The 23185-nt window shown below is 43.5% G+C and overlaps 1 protein-coding gene across 15 annotated transcripts in view; it reads right to left on the bottom strand.

Moving 5' to 3' along the window:
- Positions 1 to 23185, bottom strand: part of LOC135222896 (intersectin-1-like) — a 553230-nt gene that overhangs the window by 473283 nt on the left and 56762 nt on the right. For all 15 annotated transcript variants that reach the window (XM_064261271.1, XM_064261270.1, XM_064261274.1 and 12 more), the window contains one exon: positions 14657 to 14946. In XM_064261271.1, coding sequence (XP_064117341.1) covers positions 14657 to 14946 — 290 coding nt within the window. The remainder of the gene's footprint in view (positions 1 to 14656; positions 14947 to 23185) is intronic.

Genomic DNA, 23185 nt, shown 5'->3' with positions numbered 1-23185 from the left:
TTGCTCGGGAATTAGTGATGACTTCTTGAAATTGACGAGAAGTCCCAAAGCCTTCGTCAATTCTAAAGTTACTTGTAAGTCCTTCAAACAACGATCTTCTGAAATGGCCCTTATTAGCCAATCGTCGAGGTACATGGATATCCTCACCCTTTCAAACAAATGAATCCATTGAGCCACCTTCCTCAAAATCCCGTGAACACTTGAGGGGCCGTCGAGAGGCCGAAACACAGAGCCGAACTGAAAAATTTTCCCCCCATCATGAATCTGAGAAACTTCCTCGAGGAAGGATGGATCGGTACGTGGAAGTAAGCGTCCTGTAAATCCAAGGAAACCATCCAGTCCCCTGGACGAAGCGCTGCCAGCACTGATGAAGGCGTTTCCATCGTGAACTTCTTCTTTTCTACGAAAGAAGTTCAGGGCGCTTTACATCCAACACCGGTCTCCATACCCCTGAGGACTTCGGAACTAGAAAAGGGCGTTGTAGAAGCCCGATGAATGATGGTCTGTCACTAGTTCGATAGCCCCCTTCTCCAGCATCTGATCTACTGCTAGATGGAGAGCTTGATTCATGATGGGGTCTCTGTACCTGGCCGTCAGTTCCCTGGGATGGTCGTCAAGGGAGGTCTTTCGACGAAAGGGATGAGGTAACCTCTCCTCAAAATAGAAAGGGTCCAAGGATCCGCCCCTTTTTGGGCCCAGACTTCTGCCAAACTCTAAGAGTCTGGCGCCCACCGTTGTTTGAAGGACTTGCAAGTTATTTGGGGGCTTTAACAGACTTGGCGAAAGTCTTACCCCTTCTTGAAGGTCTACGACCTCTAAACGTAGAGGTTCTTGATGAAGATGCCCCTCGAAAGGGTTCTCGAACACTTGCCTTTTCCTTCTTAGCCTTCGGTAGGGAAAGAAGGGCGAGGTTTTCTTGCCGACTGTGCCAAAGGTCCTGGGTGGCTTTGGTGCCGAAAGTGACCTCGAAATGTCCTGCACTCGATGTTTCGGGAACAACTGAGTAGACAGAGGAGCAAAACAGCAAAGAAGACCTCTGAGCATGGGAGACCGACTTCGTTAAGAAGGAACAGTAAACCGACCTCTTCTTCACGATGCCGGCCCCATAAAGGGAGGCGATTTCACTCGCTCCGTCTCTACTGACTTGTCCATACAAGACAAAACACACATAAGATCATCTGGTGAAATTGACTCTGGCACTTCAATTTTCTTGGCTAGAACTCCCCAACGACCAATCAGGAAGTTAAAGACTTCTAGCACTCTAAACATACCTTTGAGCAAATGATCCAATTCGTTCATTGCCCAAGTCGTCTTAGCAGAGTTAAGGGCAGTTCTCCTTGTCGAATCTACCAGTGCCGAAAAATCCGAATCAGCCGAAGACGGTAGACCCAATCCTAAGGGCTCTCCTGTTTCGTACCAGAAACCAGCGCGTCCTGATAACTTCGAAGGAGGAAAAGCGAACATCGTTTTCCCCGCATTCTTCTTTGGAAGCCATCAGGAACCAAAACTCCTCAGTGCCTTCTTCATAGGAAAGAGTTGGCTTCATCCTCACACAACCAAGAACTCTTCGCTGTCTTCGCCGTTGAAAAAAAGTGAGTGAGGAGAAGGAGGAGACCGTAGGCGTAAGGGAATCCCCAAAAAAACTTGTAAAAGTAGCTCTGTAAGCTTCTTGTAAGAAGAGACAGCAGCAGAAGTGTTCGGTTCCTCATCCGAAACCTTCTAGGACGTCTTGTCGAGGTGAGCGCGAAGATCCTTAGGTGACGAAGGGATCCTAGCAGGGAGTTGAGCGAGAGGTTGGAGAACGCCCTTCTTAGAAGAGTTCATCCACTGGAGAACGATGAGAAGATCTGGGAAGTCTACGATGAGACTCCCTCTTCGAGGTATAAGGAATCTCAGCCGAAGGAGAGGTAGGGCTCCTACTCCGAGAATTCTCGGAACATCCGCAGGGCGCTTACGAGGAGGCGAGCGCCTACTATACTCTATGCACCTATCCTGAGGCGAGCGGCTGCCAGGAGAAGAGCGCCTATCGAGAGCAGAGCGCTTGCGCGGCTCTCCATACCTGTCCAGTTGCGTACGATCAACGGAAGTTCGACTGGAAGGCGAAATGCGCCTACTAGGAGAAGGCTGCTTGCGAGACTCTTGACGTCTAACAAGAGGGTAACATTCAGGAGAAGGGCGCTTCAAAACTAACGAGCGCCTACTTGGAGAAGGGCGCTTCCGGGATTCCTGGTGCTACCAAGAGACAAACGGTCAGGAGAAGTGCGCCTAGAAGCGGGATGAGAGCGCCTACACGGAGAAGGGCGCTTGAAAGACTCTTGTTGTCTGCCCTTAGGAGAATAATCAGGAGTATGACGCCTTAAAAGAGACGAGCGCCTACTAGGAGAGCTATGTGCAGTAGGCTCTTGGCGCCACCTGCGGAGCGGCTAACAGTATGCCTCCTATCATGCACACTACTCTACCAGACTCTAGATGCCTGTCAGGAGAGAAGTCACGATCCGATACTCGAGGAGAGTGACATCTGGAACGAAGAACGCCTACTTGTATAAGGGAGCCTTCTATAATCTTGAGGCTGCTGAGGAGAAGTCTCACGCGAGGAGTTGAAGAAAAATCGCGTGATGAGCAGGTGCAGTGCGCTTACCGGAAGCGGGGAATCCAATCTGGAGAAAAAACTTCTTTCTCCATAGAGCGTCCTACCGATGTTTGGCGCCTTGAAATTGAAAGAGAGCCAGGCGAGCGAGGGCGCTCACGCGAGTGATGGCGCTCCCGCGAGCGAGGGCGCTCACGCGAGCCCCCACCTTCATACGAAACCTCCCCATATGAAGGAGAACGATCCTCTGAAGAGCGGCGCCTAGATCTCTTGATCGGAAGAGAAACGTCCTTCTTCCTACGTGATCTAACTGCTAGAGAGTCTGCTAGCGCCGTGATCTGAGCTTGAAGTCCCGCGAGTACTCTCGTAGGAGAATCTTCTCTAGTTCTTCCTCGGAAGCAGGCGCCGAGCGCGAGCGCGAGAAGAAGAACGATCACAGGATTTCTTGTGTTTCTTCGCCTCCACCGCCGATTCTTCCGGGAAAACTTCCGGACTAGAAGCCAAAGGAGCTGCAGGGAGCCTTCCAAGCCCTCTTCAACGGGCGCGACGCATCCGGGGAGTTCCAACCTCTCTTCGGAGAGGGAGACGACGAAGAGGAGGAAGCATTGGCGTAGGAGCTCCTTCTTGTAGCGATCCGAGGACAGCCTGGGAGCGTACTTCAGGATCTGCCGAGGGGACGCCTGACCGGTGGGGGCTCTCCCTAGCCCTCCTGCGGCTTTTCGACTTTCCTACTCCACTGGAACTGGGAGTCTGGAAGAGGTCTAGGCCTAGAGGCACTAAGGAGCCGGTCAGACGCACCCTCCACAACACTGGGGACACTGCACTGATCACTAACACTCTCCTTACCTTCCAACTGACGAATCTTCTGATCCACAGAACGAATTCTTGGCTTTCAGAGCTGCCGCCTCCGAAGGCGAATCTCCGGCTTCGGTGCGGGGAGCCGGGGCTGCAACTTGGGAAGAAGGTTCTAATTCTAACGTTAGTACTATTAGGATCCACATCCAACTCACTCATTCTAGATCTGCTAGAACTTCTAGAGGAAGCCTTACGCACTCTATCACGTTCCAACTTCCTAACATAAGAAGAGAGAGCCTTATATTCTTCTTCATTCAATCCCTTACATTCACTACAAGGGTTAGCAAACGCACAATCATTCCCCTGCATTTCATGCAAACCGTGTGGGGGTCTACCGAAGCTTTCGGCAACCTCACCTTACATCCTTCATTCACGCAAACCCTAAAAACAACACCGAAGTTTTACTACCGATTCTAGATCAGGGACATCGTTAAAGAAAATCAAACTCAAAATCAAACGGTCCACAATCAGCGTATGCCAAGCCAAAAACAAAGCGAATACGTCACCAAAAGAAGTCCAAATTAACTCCAGGCAAGCGAGAATCGAAAAACTATCGAGAGGAACCGACAACAGTTGTTATCGTTCCCGCGACAGAGAAAAAATCTGACAAGCTTACGGGATGTGGTTCGTACATCCGCCACCCAGCGGCGGGTAAGGTAGACCACCTGACCTACCTGTCGCGTGTGCCGCGAGATTTGAAATTCTGTCGGGAACGTCGGAGACTATAGCTAAGTATATATCTGTCAGGGAAGTCATGTACAAAAGCTGTTCTTACATCCTTAGCTTTGCTGCAAAGTAGGCCAAAAAACACTTAGACTACATTGTGTCTTAAACATGAAGTCCATATAAACAAAGACAACTCGTTTAGACAGAGGAAAAGACAAGTTCTAGGAGGAACTCTTCTTTTCACACTGGCAGCTGAGTTATCAGGCTACGTCTTTCAACCTCACAGCAATTCGGGGTGAACAAATAGTAATTGGACACTTTATGCAACTCAGGGTGAACCACTAGTAATTGAACACTTTACGAATTAGAAAAAAGAAAATGGACAACATAAAACCGCGGTGTTTGTCCGAAAATCATTCTAAATCATTGCAGTAGCCTACAGATCAATTGCGATGAAGAATAAGACTTACAGATTTCTATTGTACTGCGGGTAAAGAGAAAGAAATAATGAGTCTAATGAGACATCTCTGTTTGATGATTCTCGCAATGGCAACTGTGGAGCACAAAATATCAACTATAAGCAAGAGTCCAGAGCCAACCAGAGACTTAAGTCTGTGATGACCAGGCAGAGATCCGAATTAGAAGTTAACCCTCGATAGAGGAGAAACAATACGAAGACAAACAAAATCTCATAGAGACGGCAATACTCTGATCCTCACTCGTCTCCGACTCAAGAGGCTAAGTTGCCTGGTAGCACATTCTGCCTTGGAATTCATTCGTCTTACAGAGCTGTCGAGTGTACGACAGATACCCTCAATCACGGGACAAGTAGTCGCCTCCTCCACAGCACAACACTTCACCGTTACATTGGTAATTCATGATAATCGAAATAAAAGCTGGCAAAGGCATGGAAAGGGAGCGATGTAGCCAGACGCAGAAGTAAATGACAAAGCTCGGAGGAGTACTAAGAGAGAATTGGCGTTAGCTTTGGGAGGCGAAGGGAGTCGGCAGACGACAGACGAGAAGCGAGATGCCAGCGCATCTGGTAATCTCGGTTACCGATTACTTTCATGAAAATAATTGATAAATCATCGATTACTATCTACATACTTTACTATACGGAATACTGGCATCTAGGCTGAAACATTCATAATATATGAATACATCAGCCTTTCATATTCAGACATTTAAACATAATGTAAATGAATGCATAACTCCAAATTAATAATAATTTATAGTAACAAGCCATTTTTGCATTAAGTATCAAAGCCAATAGTAATGTAAAAACACTGCTTTTGTTCTCCAATTAGAGATAAAGGACTTAAACAAATATTTACAAAAATATGAAATAGCATTTCATGTATCCAGATGTATGTATAAAAAATAACTTACCCTTCTAAATATACATGTGTGTTTAAATTACCAAACGTTTTCATATTAAGTCTCAAAGCAAATTCGACTTTAATATAAACGAAAATTTACGAATAAAGGATTATTCAAAAAGAAATCATTTTAAAAATTATCATGAATGAAAGCAATCGCAATCAGTCACCGATTATGTGTCCTGCTAATTAACTCAAGTGGACTGTGCTCAAGTCTAAATCAGTAACCTATTACGTGCCCCACTAATTGACTCGAGTTCGAGTGGCCTGTGCTCAAGTCTAAACTCTAAATGACTCATGACTGGTTGTGCTCCAGAGCGCCTAGTGAGCGCGGTGCGATCGGCTTAAAATGTGAAACGTTCACAATTGCGTGATGCCAGGAAAATACCTCCGTACGCCGAGGCCATGTAAGCCTTCTCTCCCAAAGCCTCCAGAGCCTTCTCTCCCAAAGCCTCCCGAGCCTTCTCTCCCAAAGTCTCCCGAGCCACACATTAACATCATTCTCCCCTTAATTCTTTCAACCTCCACACTTTCAGTCTCTGCAAAGGAAAGTGATGAGTGTTGCAAGCAAGGTAAACTGAAAACGTATTGGCCAATGCAAGTGTGCAACCGTTTGGCCTAAAAGAATGTCTCAACATTCACAAATTACAGCTTGTGACTAATAGCCTATGGCTGGTAAACAGAATCCCAAAAGCAAGGTATACGTCTAACCTAAGAGAATTATGTAACCTTCACGAATTACTTTTAAAATGTAATCATAAACCAGCGACTTGCATGTAACCTAATACCGGTAAGTAAATAATAAATGCAAAGGTTTTAAGATACAAGAATGGAATAACATTCAAGAATTATTTTACGGTAATTATTACCAGTGTCAGGCTAATGACCAATGGCCGATAAACAAAAGCTTGGCCTAAAGGAATGATGTATAAAATCATGATTGCTTAAGGCAATTATTAACCAATGACTTGCACATAGCATAAGCCCGTTAAGTAAAAACTTATACAGGCAGTCCCTGGGTTACGACAGGGGTTCCGTTCTTGAGACTCGTCGTAAGCCGAAAATCGTCGTAAGCCGGAACATCGACAAAAATCCTAAGAAAACCTTACTTTTAATGCTTTGGGTGCATTGAAAACTATGTAAACTGCATTCTTATGGCATTTTTCATCAAAAAAATTTTCAAATATTGATTATTTTGCATTTTTGGTGTCATATTTCATCTGCCAGATGAGCGTTGTAGGCGTCGTAACCCTGGAACATGCGTCGTAACCCTGGAAATAATGTCTGATGAATATAACTGAAAAGCGTCGTAACCTCGGAACGTCGTAAGCCGAGACCGTCGTAACCCGGGGACTGCCTGTATACAAAAGTATTAGGCCTAATTGAATGGAGTTACATTCAAGGACTATTGCCGGAGAATACAAATATCCGGCTTGATAATAATATGAATAAAACAAACAAAGGACAAGACTCATCCTGCTCGAAGGCTACAAATGCGTTCCAGTGGTTGTGTAATACTACCAAAATGCGGTGATATTACTAGAAAATAAGAACAAGCTGCTGTAAGCACTCGATGTTTAGTCAAGCGCGGCAGGAAACAGAATGAAGTGCTTTGCTAAATTGTTCCTAGTATGGCCGTTGGGGGACGGCACAATACGTCTACACTGAACAATCGAAGCGCTACCCGCGAAATTTGAATTAGGCTGCCGAACGTTGGAAACAATAGCTATATAATTACTGGGTAAGTCTCATATACAAAAATCTAAAATTTGAGCCATTTCTAAGGGGGTCATAATCCCCCTTTTTCATAACCCCTCATTTTTTTACATCTTTTGGAGTTGACAGTCAGGGTTACCAAATCTTTACTGTAGACTCCCTCTCCCAACCCCAGAAAGGTTTTAGTAAAAATCCTAAATTCAAGAGCTGTTTCTAAGGGGGTCACAACCCCCTTTTTCATATCCCCTTATTTTTTACAACCTTTAGAGTTGACAGCTAGGACTACCAAATTTTTATCACAGACTTCCCTCCCACCCAAGGAAGGTTTTAGTAAAAATATGTTATTGTTATAATACAATTAAGTTTGTTCATACTTACCTGGCAGATATATATATAGCTGTATTTTCTGAAGTCCGACAGAATTTAAAAATTCGCGGCACACGCAGGTGGCGGCCAGGTGGTAGTACCTATTCCCCGCCGCTGGGAGGCGGATATCAGGAAACTATTCTCCCATTTTCTATTCATATTTTATCAGTGCCACTGTCTCCTGAGGGGAGGTGGGCACTTTAATTATATATCTGCCAGGTAAGTATGAACAAACTTAATTGTATTATAACAATAACATTTGTTCATGAAACTTACCTGACAGATATATATATAGCTGAATCCACCTTCGGATGGTGGAAGAGACAGAATAGGATTTTTGGGAAACTAAATTAAGTAGATGATATACATCTTGGTTCCTTGACCTGTTAGCATAGCCGACTTCGTGATTACTGTCACCAAAGTCTGCTCTGCGTTACTAGAGTTGCCAAGCGAGGTAGAGACCTGTAATGCTGGTGCGCTCTAGATGATCTGTCAACGGGGGCGTGACCACAATGTGACTAGACCATATGACCATACTTCTGAGGGCACCGAAGCTAAAAACCACCACTTGACCTAACCTATCAAAGTTAGTTCCATAACTTCTAGGCTAAAGAAAAGGAACGCGCCTCAACCCGCGAGCCTCAACCCCTTCAAAGTTTAAAAGTCACAACTATCCCTTTTCTATAGGATAGGATTCGTGTTGCTTCCTGCACCCAATAATATATCTAACGGATATGTATAGTCCTAGCGACTTACGGATCTGAAATGTCGTCTTCACATCCCGGTCGGGAGTGTGAAGCGAACACAGAGTTGCTTCGCTAAAGCGTTGGCACTCAGGATGTTACTGAGTGTCATGCTCTTTTGTTGAAAATGCTTCCGAGGCCGCGCCCTCACCTCTTGAGCATTCATATTAAGAAAAAAATCTCAAATCTTTATGCAAACATAATGAATGAGACCTCTTAAAAGAACTCCTTGGCTATAATGCCAGGGTGTTCTTGGACCTGAACCAGTCTGGTCGTTTTTACGGAACACCGCAGATTGTCGGGAGTGTGAAAGCGAACCCAGAGTTGCTTCGCTAAAGCGTGGCACTCAGGATGTTTACTGAGTGTCATGCTCTGTTGAAATGCTTCCGAGGCCGCGCCCTCACCTCTTGAGCATTGATATTAAGAAAAAATCTCAAATCTTTAGCAAACATAATGAATGAGACCTCTTAAAAGAACTCCTTGGCTATAATGCCAGGGTGTTCTTGGACATGAACCAGTCTGGTCTTTTTACGGAACACCGCAGATTGTCCGTTGACCTTGACTTTCTATAGTTTTATCAAGATAAAACTTGAGAGACCCTACAGGGCACAGGACTCTCTAATGCCCTTGCCCAATAATTTGTGCCATACCCTTGGTCTCCAAGCCTTCGGGTCAAGGGTTAGACAGGTTTTCGTTCTTATCACTAACGGAAGGCTTAGAGGACAGACCGCATTATGTCCTTTAAAGCCAAAACCTCTGATGATGGCTAAAACCTCACTAACCCTCCTTGCCGTGGCTAGAGCGGTTAGAATATTAGCCTTTCTGGTCATGTGTATTAAGTTCGCAGAAAGGATAGGTTCGAAATGCTTTTGTCATCAGAAACTCAGACTACGTCTAAGTTCCATGCCGGAACCTTTGATCCAGAGAATTTCAAGATCTCCACAGACCTCAAAGATCGTGAGCTTTGTTGTTTGACAGAACCGAATCTCTGAGCCTAGAGGCCGTCAACAACCATATTTGCATATTCTAACAATAGTTAGGACTTCTATCTTATCTCATACTTCATACGGAAAGATAGAACCATAACGAAATTCACAGAGGTCGAGGAGGAGGAACAGTCATTTCCCTTCACTATCTCCAGAAACGGCCCCCTCCGATTGAAAACTGAAATTAGGCAGCACTGCTTTGCCTGGCCAAGAGACTGCCATTAATCTTGAAGATCTTATCGCTTCTCGATAGTCTGAACGCCTTCAGACTCAGAGAGGAGAGATATTAGATACTTCACTAAGTGACGATGTTAGATTACACCGATTCTCTCGGGAAGGGAAGTATTTGGACAATTCCTCGAATTACCTGACCTCTGTGAATCCAACCTCTTAGAGGCCAACATGTGGCGACTAAAGCTAATCCTCTAGGATCATGAATAAGGGAACAACTTAAGAGGAAGCTCCTTCGTCTTCAATATTACGAAAAACTTAACGAAAGGACGCCCTCAGTCTCTCCTCACTTTCGACATACTTCTAAGTGAGGATTACTCAGACGTCAGTAGTTGTTGCCTTCGATCGAGAAGACCCCCACGGACGTGCACTAGTTTAACAAACCTCTTGAGGATCGTTACGTTCCGTGCCCAAGCCCATAACCAATTCTCTCTTCTCGAGCTATGAGAGAGCTGAGAAATTATCCGAGATGATTTGGGCCACTCGATCCAAACTCAACCTTCGAGGAACTGGAGAGCCGACCAATTTGGCTTCCAATTCTTTCAGACAATGTGCCAGAACATCTGTTTCTCTGTTCGGATGTCTGGCACCCTCTCGCTATCACCCGAGGTGATCCTCAAGCCGTTGAGAGAAAATTAGAATTACAAGATCTTTGATTTATTCCAATTTCTTCGTGAGGAAAAAATGTAGAGGTCTGAACTTGTGTTTATTCAGGGAAAACAAGAGTTCTCCAGCGAGGAAATGGAAATGGTCCCCAGCAAACTCATCCATTCCCTCACTCCCCCAAGCCTGCTTCCTTCCCTAAATAAGGCTGCGCTTTGCCTAAGCAGGAGAGCATTATTATAGTGCTATGCCGCGGTAGATCGTACAGAATGTTACCGTGCGGTAAACCCGCACCTAACAAGTATAAGAAATATCTTGTTGAAATATTCTAAGTAAACGGCAGGTATGATCATTCAAGATTACTAGAAATTTCCTCAACCCGAGGCTAAAATCCATGACTTGTAGGGCAGAGAGACGGTTTATTCAGCCATTCCCGCAAGGGTGGGAGAGAGACGTAACCAACCGCGCATGACACCGAGCTAGCCGGTACTGCGTAGATCACAGTAACATCAGCCTTGATGATCGTCTCGCACTATGTGCCTGAGTTGCCAGCTACTCCTTTTACGAAGGGATAGGTATGAAATTATCGAGCAAAAGGAAACTCTCAAGCAGGCATATTTAAACGAAACAAAATTCGCTAAATACAGAAGCTGAGTTGGTGTTGCAGTTCAATTAGAATACTTCTCGTCTAAGTCGCAATCCGTAGAATAACTAGGATATGCGCCTACCCTCGGACAATTCAATGCTTAGTAGAATCATGTCGCGAGGTAATATACGTAGTATATTTATAGTATTCTGAACAACGATCTCCCATCCTAAATTCTTTCCTTCAAGAAACAAAATAAGGATTGGAGATCTGAACACCTTCGATCTCTATCAAAAAGAGTGAAGGAGAAGTCTTCCTCGAAGGAAAGCTTCAATGGTGAACAGAATACTATCTGCCTGAGTTGCCAGCTACTCCCTTTACGAAGGAATAGGTATGATATTATCGAGCAAAACGAAACTCTCAAGCAGGCCTATTTAAATGAAACAGAATTCGCTAAATACAGAAGCTGAGTTGGTGTTGTCGTAACAATACCTGAAGAGTTGTTCTTACTCCGAAAACTCTTGGAAGGTTGAAGGGAGTGTCAAATAAATACATTAGAACAACGTTCTTTTCGGCTTCTATCCGCAGAGGTAAATACGATATGCGTATATGACTTGACCCATGCGTTAGCAAAATGACGCAAAGATAAACTACGTAAGTATTGTAAAGTAATTTGAAACAGTCGAATTCTCTACTACATCTTTCCTCGACGAGGAAGAGAGAAAGAAAGGAAAACGATTGTCCACGTTCTAATGAACGAGACTTTTAAAAGAACTCCTTGACTCTTTGCCAAGACACTTTTCCAAGAAAAGGGAGTAGTATTCGAATAGAGATCATCAAGAGAGAACCGAGGATCGAAACAGACCGTTCAATGTTCTTATGATATTGGACAAAAGACTTCCTGGATAGTCTACAAGTCTTTCTCTTAACCCTGGATGAGCCTCTTTAAAATGAAAATGAATGAGAGCTCTTCCGAAATTTGTTAAAGAGTTTATCCGCTTAAACGATAAAAACGTTAAAATCTATGTCAATGAGAACTACCCCATTTATGAGGGGTCCCCCACTTAAATGACAATGGGGAAAAACGTCTCCTGACTTGACAAAAACTATTAGCACTTTGCTAATAGGGGAAAACCCTATAACATGACCGAAAGTCACCCAGGAATCCGAGTATATAATCTTCCCGATTCTCAAAGAAATCGATGAAGAGGAAAGGAAAGGGATCGAAGAAAAAATCGGGAAAAAAAATCGGGTATGTCTCCTCCGCTAAACTCCGAATCCTTTTAAAAAAAATTTCTGTAAAGAAATGTCCTCAACAGCAAATAAGACGCCCTTCAAACCAGTCTTTTTGTTCTCTCGCAAAGGGTTGTCCATGCCGAGCTTCCACCGAAGCGTACCCCATGGCGAATGTCCACAAAAGCGTTCCTGCTGAGCGTCCTCATAAGGTGCTGGGGGAAAGCGTCCTGCTGAGCGTCTCAAAAGCGTATGCCGAGTTCTCAAACGCGGTCCTGCTGAGCGTCCTCAAAAAACGTCCTGCTTAGCTACGAGCGTGTCTGAGCAGAGAACACCAAGTCTTCTGAACGACGTTTCAGAGAGGAACTCGTTGAGCGCCTTGATGCATGCAAGGCCCGGCCAAGAGGTGTCCTGGCGAGCGACCTTTGCCAACATCTCAATGTTATGACGAACCCGCGTTTTGCTGTATGACATTGAATATTTTTAAGGGACGTCCATCATGCGAGTCCTCCATGGAGGAGCCGCACTCTGCTTCCTGAAGAGTGTGAACACTAAAGGAAGACGTTGGCTTTCGTCTTTCGCAAGGTGCTTGCCGAGCGTCCTGGAGAATGTCTCTACTTATAGGACGTCGAGCACCTCCAAAAGCTTCCTCACGTCTAAATCTTGCCCTTCTTATGCCGACCAGAGACATAAGTTGTTTGACTGTGCAAAGCGCTTGCCGGCCATCAAACTTATCAGCTTGCTTTTTCGAAGTAAAGCGAACGTTACATAACGTATACGGAGCGCCATGAGGAGAGGAGACGAATACTGAGTTGCTCCTCCAAAAGGTGGAATCAAGAATGTCCTTGATTACCAAATTCTTTTGGAATGCTAGCGAGGTTGAAACAGCTCTAACTTCATGAGCGTTCACTCGCAGGAGGCTACAAAATCACTCCTTTCTGGTCAAAGATGAATGAAACCTCCTTAATAATGTATAAGTGATATAATACATGAAGCGTTCATATACATGAGCGTTCACTCGCAGGAGGCTCAAATCACTCTTCTGGCAAGATGAATGAGACCTCCTTAATAATGTATAAATAAATGATGTATACATGAGCGTTCACGCGCATGAGGCTCAAATCACTCTTCTGGCAAGATGAATGAGCCTCCTTAAATGTCCCTTAGGAAAAGCCGCCAGTGCATTCTTCTAAAAGGGAAAATGTGGTCTCTCTATCTTTTTTCATCCTCTCGTGACCGAGAGAGAGGACGTGAAAGCGTCCTCTTCTCTAAAGCTTCTTTAGGGGGCGCGAGTCCTTCCGAGAACTCCAACCCCTGTGTGGGGAGGACGCCTCGGAGGACGAGAAGCAATCCTTCAAGATTCGTGCACGTGCACGATCTTTAGCAGCCTGGGAAGCGTCAACAGGTTCTGCCGAAGGGACGCCAGATCGGTGGGAGCCCCGTAACCCTCATGCGGCTTCGACATGCCCTCTCCCTGAGTCATGGGAGTCCGACAGAGGTCCAGGCCTAGAGGCATTATGGGGCCGATCTGACGCCCCCTCCACAACACCAAGGCACTACACTTCACAACACTGATTGGAGAGCGAGCACTTTAGTCTAAGATTCCAGTTGATGTAATCCTCTAGCAGACACTTCTTCTAGGCCCGTAAGCCATACCCACAAGGGTTAGGCAAAATAAAATCTACAGGAGGTTAGAAGGTTCATTATTTCTAACTTCTGTTTACTGTGGAGGAAAACTCCTGATCTAACACGCTCTAAAATGCGTAAATGAATCCTCCTTCTTCCGTAATCAGTCACACATTACACTAATTACCTTGTGCAAAGAAAAACAATGTTAAAACGTCAATATATACTAAGCGAGTGTCTACCGAAAGTTCCGGTAGCCTCACCTTACCATGCAGACAACAAAGTCTGAAACTAGGCTAACTAGCTTCAGACATCAAATGCAATGAAAAAAAAATTTACGATAGCGTATGCCTAGCCACAAATCCAAGTTAATAATCGAAAGAATAATTAGGATACTTAAGTGGCTAATGAAGTTTTTCAAAATCCTAGGCGGAGGTCTGTAAACAGTTGTTTACCGACCGGCGACAGAAAAAATATGAATAGAAAATGGAATAGTTCCTGATATCCGCCTCCCAGCGGCGGGAATGGGTACTACCACCTGGCCGCCCACTGCGTGTGCCGCGAATTTTTAAATTCTGTCGGACTTCAGAAAATACATCTATATATATATCTGTCAGGTAAGTTTCATGAACAAACCAAAATTTGAGAGCCATTTCTAGTGGGGTCATAAACCTCCTTTTTCATAACTAAAAACTAAAGATATTAGAGTTTATACTCTAATATCCATAGTTATTGAGGTTGTTGGGAAGAATAGACACACTCCTGATGCCCCTCAAGTCCAAGTTCAGCCCCAATAGCAATGAGAGAGAGAGAGAGAGAGAGAGAGAGAGAGAGAGAGAGAGAGAGAGAGAGAGAGAGAGAGAGAGAGAGAGAGAGAGAGAGAGAGAGAGAGTTTGTTTATCGGTTGCCATTCAGAGATTACCAGAGCAGTGCCACGTTGGTCATCTAGTATATTATAAAATGGTTGAGAGAAAGAAAGAGAGATAGAGAGAGAGAAAGAGAGAATAATTACCAAGGCATGGGGTACTATGTTACTGTACTAAGAACAGAATGTGCCAATCAATCATACCACCCACCTGAGGCTGAGCTGGCACTATAGGAGCTATGCCCATGGGCACTGAAGCAGGAACAGCTGGGACCATCGGCATTGACGGCTGACCTACAGGAACCAAAGGTATAGGCTGGGCCACTGGAGCTGCAGGCACAGCAGGCTGGGCCACTGGGGCAACAGGGGGCCTAACCATTGCAGTAGGGATCATTGGAGCTGCTGTAGCTGCTGGAGCTGAGACCATAGGTGCAGCAACTGGCATGCCACCCATAGGTGCCTGAACTCCATGACCTGTCAGTCCTGGTAATGGGACAGCTCCTACAAGAAAGAATCACTGTTCAGCAACATAACTAGTACCGGTGACAAAATTTATTTTTGTGGTATAACGATAACTTAAACAGTAAAATACAGAGTTCTTATATTAATTCTAGAGAAACAAATTATCAGAGGGACTGGTGACAAATACGAATGTTAAACAGGAATGCTAAACTAAACTATCATTGCAGGAACCATAAGTATCATAAAATAATGGGTGGCAAGAAGTACCCGTTATCTTAAGATCCAGTGCCAATACTGGATGGCTGAGCATGAAGAATTCATGATTTTCAGATATAGCACATTTAGTGGATGATGATGTAAAAAGCATTACACACCCTCCAAAATGTTTCGTGCATATTTCATCTATATCTACTAAAGCAATAAATTTTCACTGCATTGCTTAGCATAAAATTTTTGTCAAATTATCTGTAATGCAATAAAGGGATGATTGGTTTTGATTAGCAAAAAATACTTCAGAGCTAATATATGCAATTCATTACAAAACATCAACTCGTTTGACTCTACAACAATATCAAAGTACTACTGCTGCCTGTAAATTCCTGTTAAATTTAAGGAAAATGACCCACAATCAAATGTTTGAAATTTATAAACTTGAACTACAACAGATTTATAATCTCATACTATTTGCACACCAATCTATGCATAATCATTGTTAGTTTTCAAACATTTTATCTCTGAAAGGAGATAGTATATATAAGTAATTTCACATTAAAAAATTTTTAATTCACCAGAAATTATTAGTTTATTTTGTTAAAAGAACAACCAACCTTAGCAAGGCTCACAATCTGATGTGTTTGTTATTCAGGTTAAATACAAGCTGTATGGCATCCATCCTGGTTTTTTTTTGAAAAATTTGCAATGTAATTGCATGAATTTTAGTGTTTTACAGGTTTACAGTACTATAGTACTTCCCTTACAGTGTAATGAAATGTGCTAATAAGAACATCAGTTATGGAATTATTGGCAACACCCATACAGAGCTTGCCAAGGTTAGTAAATATGTTTGACAGCTGAGTGTGGTTTTAGGCAGACTTGCGCAAAGCCAGGACGAGTATTAGCTCCCAATTCTAGGCAAGTCCCAAGAACCTTGGAAAAGAAAGCTTGTGGAGTGGCATGAAAAAATATTTATAGGTATGTAATATAGCATTGTTTATAATTGAAGTGTAGTAAGTCAAAGTTATTTCTACAAAAGTGGTGATTTAAGCTGCAAAAGCTCTTCTAAAATACGTAGAAGTTAGATGAGAACGATTAATTCCAGAATGATTGTTGTGTATTTATTTCCATTAAAAATTTGAGACTAAAGAATTCAGATAAAAGAATATTTCAGTCTAAAGCTGACAGTAACCACAATCGTTTTTATCATAAAGGAGTCATTTCTCTTCACAAAAAATTTAGAAAACAGTAAAAAACAAAAGAAAGACAAAATCTCAGGATGAAAATTTGACCTTACACTTGATACTCTACACATTGGATAACCCAAAGAATTTGTCAGGTATGGGACAAAAAAGTGACTATCTCTTTTGCAATGAAAAAGTGTGCCATACTATGTTACGTAAATCTATACGTATGACAAAGGGTGACAGTATTAAACACTGAAAATATTGTACGTACCAACAATTTGGGAAACAACTTTTAGATTAATATATGAACTACTATTATCAACAAATGTCAGAAACGTGACAGAACAAGTGTACCATGCATGTTGCACTGGCAAAAAATATCAAATTTGTATTTTTGATATACAAACCAGAACCTTTTATAAAGCAGTACTCCTGGTGCTAGCTGGAAATAATCATTTAAGCTTGGTTACAAGGTGGTTAACTCAGCAGGCAGGAAAGTGGCAGGATGTTTCAAATTGGTCAGATCTTCCAAGATTAACAGAAATCTGACATCTATGTAGAAAAAGGAACTGCTATAATTCTGCACTCAAGAAGTAACTTGAGTAGCGAGTAAAACAGAAACTGATCAGTTCCACTCCAGCACATCCCTACAGGGAACACAACTGAATGGCAGAAGTGATGATCATAACAGAGCTGTGCACTTAATGTCCACATTGTGTGGAGATTACCATGAGCAGCACCACACACCAGTGGTGTGCTGATATCACTGAAGAGATAATTGTCTATTGACAGTTTATCGATAAAAGTTATCTTGATATTTGTGAACAATGAAGTATCCAAAACACAAAAACTTCTGCAGGAACATGCATTGGGATCCTTCAACGCACATGTAAAACCTAGGATATGTCAGGCAAATTAATTGACTACATATATGAACAAACATTTTCTTTCTTTTCTTTAAATACAAAGCTTCATCTTATTGTACAGTAGCTCTTAGTTATCAATTCATACACATGTACACACAATGCTATACAGCATGATTCTTACTATGAATGTTCCTGTTTATATTAAAAAGTAGTATAGTAATCATAAATATGAACAACTTCAAAATAAATGGAAAAGTATAATGAATATATGTACATATTTGTATTTCACCTGCTTCTAATGTCATAATACTTTCTTGTACAGTATTCCTCATGTAGGAACACTGTACAAAAAATCTATAAGATATCAGGTATATAAAATGTATACCTGGCAATGATAGGATTACAAGGGCATTAATTGCTTGTTCATCATACTTTTCCATTTACAGTGGAACCTTGGTTTTCGCACGATTTGGTTTTCGTAGACTTCATCTAATGAAATTTTGTCTCGGTTTTCATATGTTTCCTCAGACTTCATACACTTGGAAAAGCTCCTTCTGGGGCCTACTGAGTGATTGGGCCCCGTACCTAATACCCAAACAAAGCATCTCATGTTCTCTCGTGATCCATTCTACTTTTGTGTTCATTGCTTTCTGTGCTTTTTTATTTGAGTGCAACTGCTACATAAGCCATCATGGGGCCAAAGAAAGTTCCAAGTACCAGCCCTTCTGTAAAAATGGAGAGAAACTATAGAATTTGAGAAGGAACTTATAGCAAAGTGTTGGAGGATGTTGCATGCTGATCGCAATAAGAAAATGCCAACAACAAGTGCTGCTGTTAGTGAATTTAAAACAGAGGCTCTTTGAAAGATTCAGAAAGCAAACAGGCATACATAATGTGCCTACTTCAGTGATTAAGGACATGTTTGCAAAGTGGAGTGATGTAAAAATTTTGTTGAGAATTATCATCCCAACAAAGATGTAATCTGTCTCCCCAACATCTTTAACAACAAAGCCGTGTTCCACTTTAGGCAATTTTAAAAGTACGCCAAAAACAAATGTCTTTAGAAAGTTTTGTTGTGCAACAGGAGTCCAGTGACTCTCAAGCTGGTTCTAGTGCCAGTAGAAACAGGAGAGGGGAAGTAACCCTAGATAGAGCCAGTAAAAAACAAAGAGAAGAAATAACCAGATAGGTCCTTGATACCTGAAATCCTTCTGAAGGGGAATTCCCCTTCCAAACAATAACCTCTCATCCTCCTCCTTCCCATCTCTCCATCTTCCATATGTTAAGAGTCCTTCATAAACGTAAGAGTGATGTTAAATGTTCTTCATTCATTTATATTTATTCCTCATTGTTTTCTCTATGTAAAACAGTGTTTATTCACTATATAATTTATTTTTTAAAAATATTTTTGGGGGTCTGGAAAGCATTAATTGTATTTACATTATTCCTTATGGGAATTACTGTTTCAGTTTTTGTACATTTCTGGACCAGTACGGATTATGTACTAAAACCGAGGTTCCTTCTTTTGATATGGTGGAATCACAAGCAAGCAAAGAAAGCAAGCAAATCTCCCCACAGTTACTTTAGTCATAGCGATTATCAATGTTCCCCCAGCCTCACTTTCTCCTTTATGATACTACTTACCGACAGGACTATTGGTTCACCGACAGACACAAACAAAACTCTCACACTCATGTACTCACCAGATATGACTGTCTTCATGGCGAGAATCTGTGCTGCCCGCTGGGTACAGCCGCCAAGATGCAACAACCACCAGAAATCACAACACAAAACAACCCAACAAGTACTACGACCACACAACTCAACAACACAACAAATCACAGCGCAGATAAATACCAACATCAAAATAACACTACAAGTTCATATGCAACTACTTACAAACAACACCACGAAACCACAACAACTCAACTACAACAACTCACCAACAACAACACTCAACAACTCACATACAACAACTCACAAGCTTAACAACCTTCCAATGCACAAGCACAATAAACTTCAGCAACACAGGCACAACAAACTGCTAACATACAATATCACCAGCAAATCAAACAACTTCAGCAAACACACAACGCAACTGACCATCCAATACCAAGACCACTCTCTGGGAAAACCAATTGTCCATCATAGACTCTGATCATACACTGACTGACTGACTAACCCAGCAACTGTGCCAGCAGACAACCTAGATGATCACCCAACAAGCAAACACTTGCTAACTATCCACCCACCACTTACTCTCTTTTCTCTCTCTCTGTTGATAGCTTGCTCACCCACACTCCTCAGAAAAACACATATGCACTTACACACTACCACACAGCAACACCAAACACGAACATGACACATCAACATACGAAAAATGATATTGTCATGATACAATAAAGTTTTATACATACTTACCTGGCAGATATATACTTAGCTATAGACTCCGTCGTCCCCGACAGAAATTCGAATTTCGCGGCACACGCTACAGGTAGGTCAGGTGATCTACCGCCACTGCCGCTGGGTGGCAGGAATAGGAACCATTCCCATTTTCTAAACAGATTTTCTCTTCCACCTGTCTCCTGAGGGGAGGCTGGGTGGGCCATTTAATAGTATATATCTGCCAGGTAAGTATGTATAAAACTTTATTGTATCATGACAATATCATTTTTATACATTCAACTTCCCTGGCAGATATATACTTAGCTGATTGGCACCTTTGGCGGAGGGTAAGAGACAGCTAATTACTGAATAGACAGGAAAACAACATACGTTGTAGGTAACAAAAATATAAGAAACCTTGGTTCCTACCTGTGTCGGCGAAAGACTTCATGGCTACTGCCTAGGAGCTTACATCGCCTCAAGAGCCTCAGCGAGGTAGTGACCTCATGCTAAGAGTTCTTGATGGTCTGTCGATGGGGTCTTATCCACTTACTCGACAGAACCTAAGGATTTTTGTCAATGGGGTCCTATCCACTTACATGACAAAACACCTTGCCATATGGCATCATCAAGGAGCATAACACCGATCCCGATCACCTGATCCTAATACCGGGGTTAGTACTACGATTGAAAGGAGTTATCCCCCCAACATCCTTTCAAACGACCATAAAAACTCAAAACCAAACAATTTTTTAGTTAAAAACAATATTATTTAAGGATCAGTACCAGCTCCCTGTCCCAGCACGGTATCCGCTGATACATAAGGTCCAAGAGAAAAGCACTTTTCATAAGTCACTCTGACGTCTTTTAAGTAGTGGGAGGCAAATACCGAGTTGCATCTCCAATATGTTGCTGCTAATATGTCTTTCATTGACATATTCCTATTAAAGGCTAGGGAAGTTGCAATTGCACGCACTTCGTGTGCTCTAACCCTAAGCAGCTTAAATGCTTTCTCCTGGCATTTCATGTGAGCCTCCGTTATCACATTTCTCACGAAGAATGCTAATGCGTTCTTCGACATTTGTCTCTTCGGGTTCCTTACCGTGCACCATAGGCTCTGATCACAACCCTGAAGTTGACTCTTTCTCTTCAGATAAAACTTCAGTGCTCTGACCGGACAGAGAGACCTTTCTGCTTCTCTACCCACAAGGGGAGAGAGGCCCTTGATTTCAAAACTTCTGGGCCACGGTTTAGAAGGGTTCTCATTCTTGGCCAGAAACAGAGGTTGGAAAGAGAGAACAGCAGAATCTCCTCTAAAACCTACCTGAGAGTCTAATGCATGTATATCACTGACCCTCTTGGCAGTCGCGAGGGCCAAGAGAAAAATGCACTTTCTCGAGAGGTCTCTAAAGGATGCCTTATTCGGTGGTTCGAAAGTATCCGAAGAGAGAAACTGGAGGACCACATCCAGATTCCAACTTGGTGTGATAGAGGACTTAGACTTTGTAGTACCAAAGGATCGTATCAAATCATGGAGATCCTTGTTGTCCTCTATGTTGAGGCCTCTGTTTCTAAATACAGCTGAGAGCATGCTCCTATAACCTTTTATGGTTGAAACAGCTAAGCGTGATTCCTCTCTAAGGAAGAGCAGGAAAGCAGCAATTTCGGTCACAGAGGTATTGGAAGAGGACAGCTTCTTCGACCTACACCATCTACGGAAGACTTCCCACTTCGATTGATAGACCCGCAGAGTAGAGGATCTGCGGGCTCTGGCAATTGCGCTTGCAACTTTTCGAGAAAAGCCTCTCGCTCTGACAAGTCTTTCGATAGTCGAAAGGCAGTCAGGGAGAGAGCGTGGATGTTTCCGTGATATCTCTCGAAGTGGGGTTGTTTGAGCAGATCTGTCCTCATGGGAAGAGATCTGGGGAAGTCCACCGTCCATTCCAGTACCTCTGTGAACCAGTCTCGAGCGGGCCAATATGGGGCGATGAGTGTCAGTTTCGTCGCCTCCGAGGAACGGAACTTCCTTAACACTTCCCCCAGAATCTTGAATGGGGGAAAAGCGTAGGCATCTATGCCCGACCAGTCCATGAGAAAAGCATCTATTGCTATTGCTCTGGGATCTTCGATTATGGAGCAAAAATTTTCCATCCTTCTGGAGAGGAACGTGGCGAACAGGTCTATCTGAGGCTTCCCCCAGAGGGACCAGAGCTTTCGACAGACTTCGGAGTGGAGGGTCCACTCTGTTGGAAGGACCTGGTTCTTCCTGCTGAGTCTGTCTGCTCTGACATTTTTGGTTCCTTGTACAAATCTCGTCAACAGTACAATGCCTCGTTCCTCTGCCCATATCAAGAGGTCTCTCGCTATCTTGTATAGTGTGAGCGAGTGAGTCCCCCCCGTTTTTGGATGTAAGCCAGAGCCGTGGTATTGTCCGAATTTACCTGGACTACCACGCCTCTGACCTCCGACTCGAAGTTCTTCAAGGCTAGATGAACTGCCATAAGTTCCTTTACATTTATATGCCAGGACACCTGTTCTCCTGTCCAGGTTCCCGACACTTCCTTCTTTCCTAGTGTTGCTCCCCATCCCGTTTCCGAGGCGTCGGAAAACAACACTAGGAGAGGGTTCCGAATCGCAAGGGATATACCTTCGTTCTTTTGAAGCGGGGTTAACCACCACCTCAGGTGAGATTTTATTTCTTGTTGAATGGGAAACTGATCCGAAAGTTCCCCTTTCTTTCTGTCCCACATTCTTTGCAAGTAAAACTGCAGAGGTCTCAGATTGAGCCTCCCTAGGGAAACGAACTGCTCCAGCGACAAAAGGGTGCCCAGAAGACTTAACCATTCCCGCTGAGCTTCGTTCTTTCCTAAGAAGGTTGAGACTTTCTCCAAGCCTCGAGCAATTCTGTCTTGCGATGGAAATGCTCGAAAACCCCGAGAATCCATCTGAATCCCCAGATAGACAATGTCCTGGCTGGGGATCATCTGCGACTTCTCGAGGTTCACGAGCAGTCCGAGTGAGCGAACGAGATTCAAGGTCGTTTCCAAGTCCTCCAAACATTGTTGTTTTGATTTGGCCCTTATTATCCAGTCGTCCAGATAGAGGGATATGTTCACCCCCTCCAGATGAAGCCATCTTGCTACGTTCCTCATCAGGCTGGTGAACACTTGAGGAGCCGTAGACAGGCCGAAGCACATAGCCCTGAATTGAAAGACCCTTCCCTGCATTGCATCATGAAACGTAGATATTTCCTCGACGATGGATGCAGAGGGACGTGAAAATATGCGTCTTGTAGATCCAAGGAGGCCATCCAATCTCCTGGACGCAGAGCCGCCAGAACCGACTTGGAGGTTTCCATAGAGAACTTCTGTTTCTCTACGAATCGGTTCAGAGCGCTCACATCCAGGACAGGTCTCCACCCTCCCGAGGCTTTTGGTACAAGGAACAGTCGATTGTAAAAGCCCTGAGAGTGTGGATCCTGTACTAATTCTATGGCCTCCTTGTCCAACATTTGTTTACTAGTTGAAGAAGGGTCTTCCTCTTGACAGGGTCCGTGTACTTCGCCGACAGTTCCCTTGGAGTGGACGTCAAGGGAGGCCTGTCTCTGAAGGGGATGAGAAATCCTCT

The sequence above is a fragment of the Macrobrachium nipponense genome, chromosome 8 (genome assembly GCF_015104395.2).
Source record: "Macrobrachium nipponense isolate FS-2020 chromosome 8, ASM1510439v2, whole genome shotgun sequence".
Taxonomy (NCBI): Eukaryota; Metazoa; Arthropoda; class Malacostraca; order Decapoda; family Palaemonidae; genus Macrobrachium; species Macrobrachium nipponense.
Note: the sequence above shows the minus strand (reverse complement) of the source record. Positions and strands in the feature narration are given on the sequence as shown.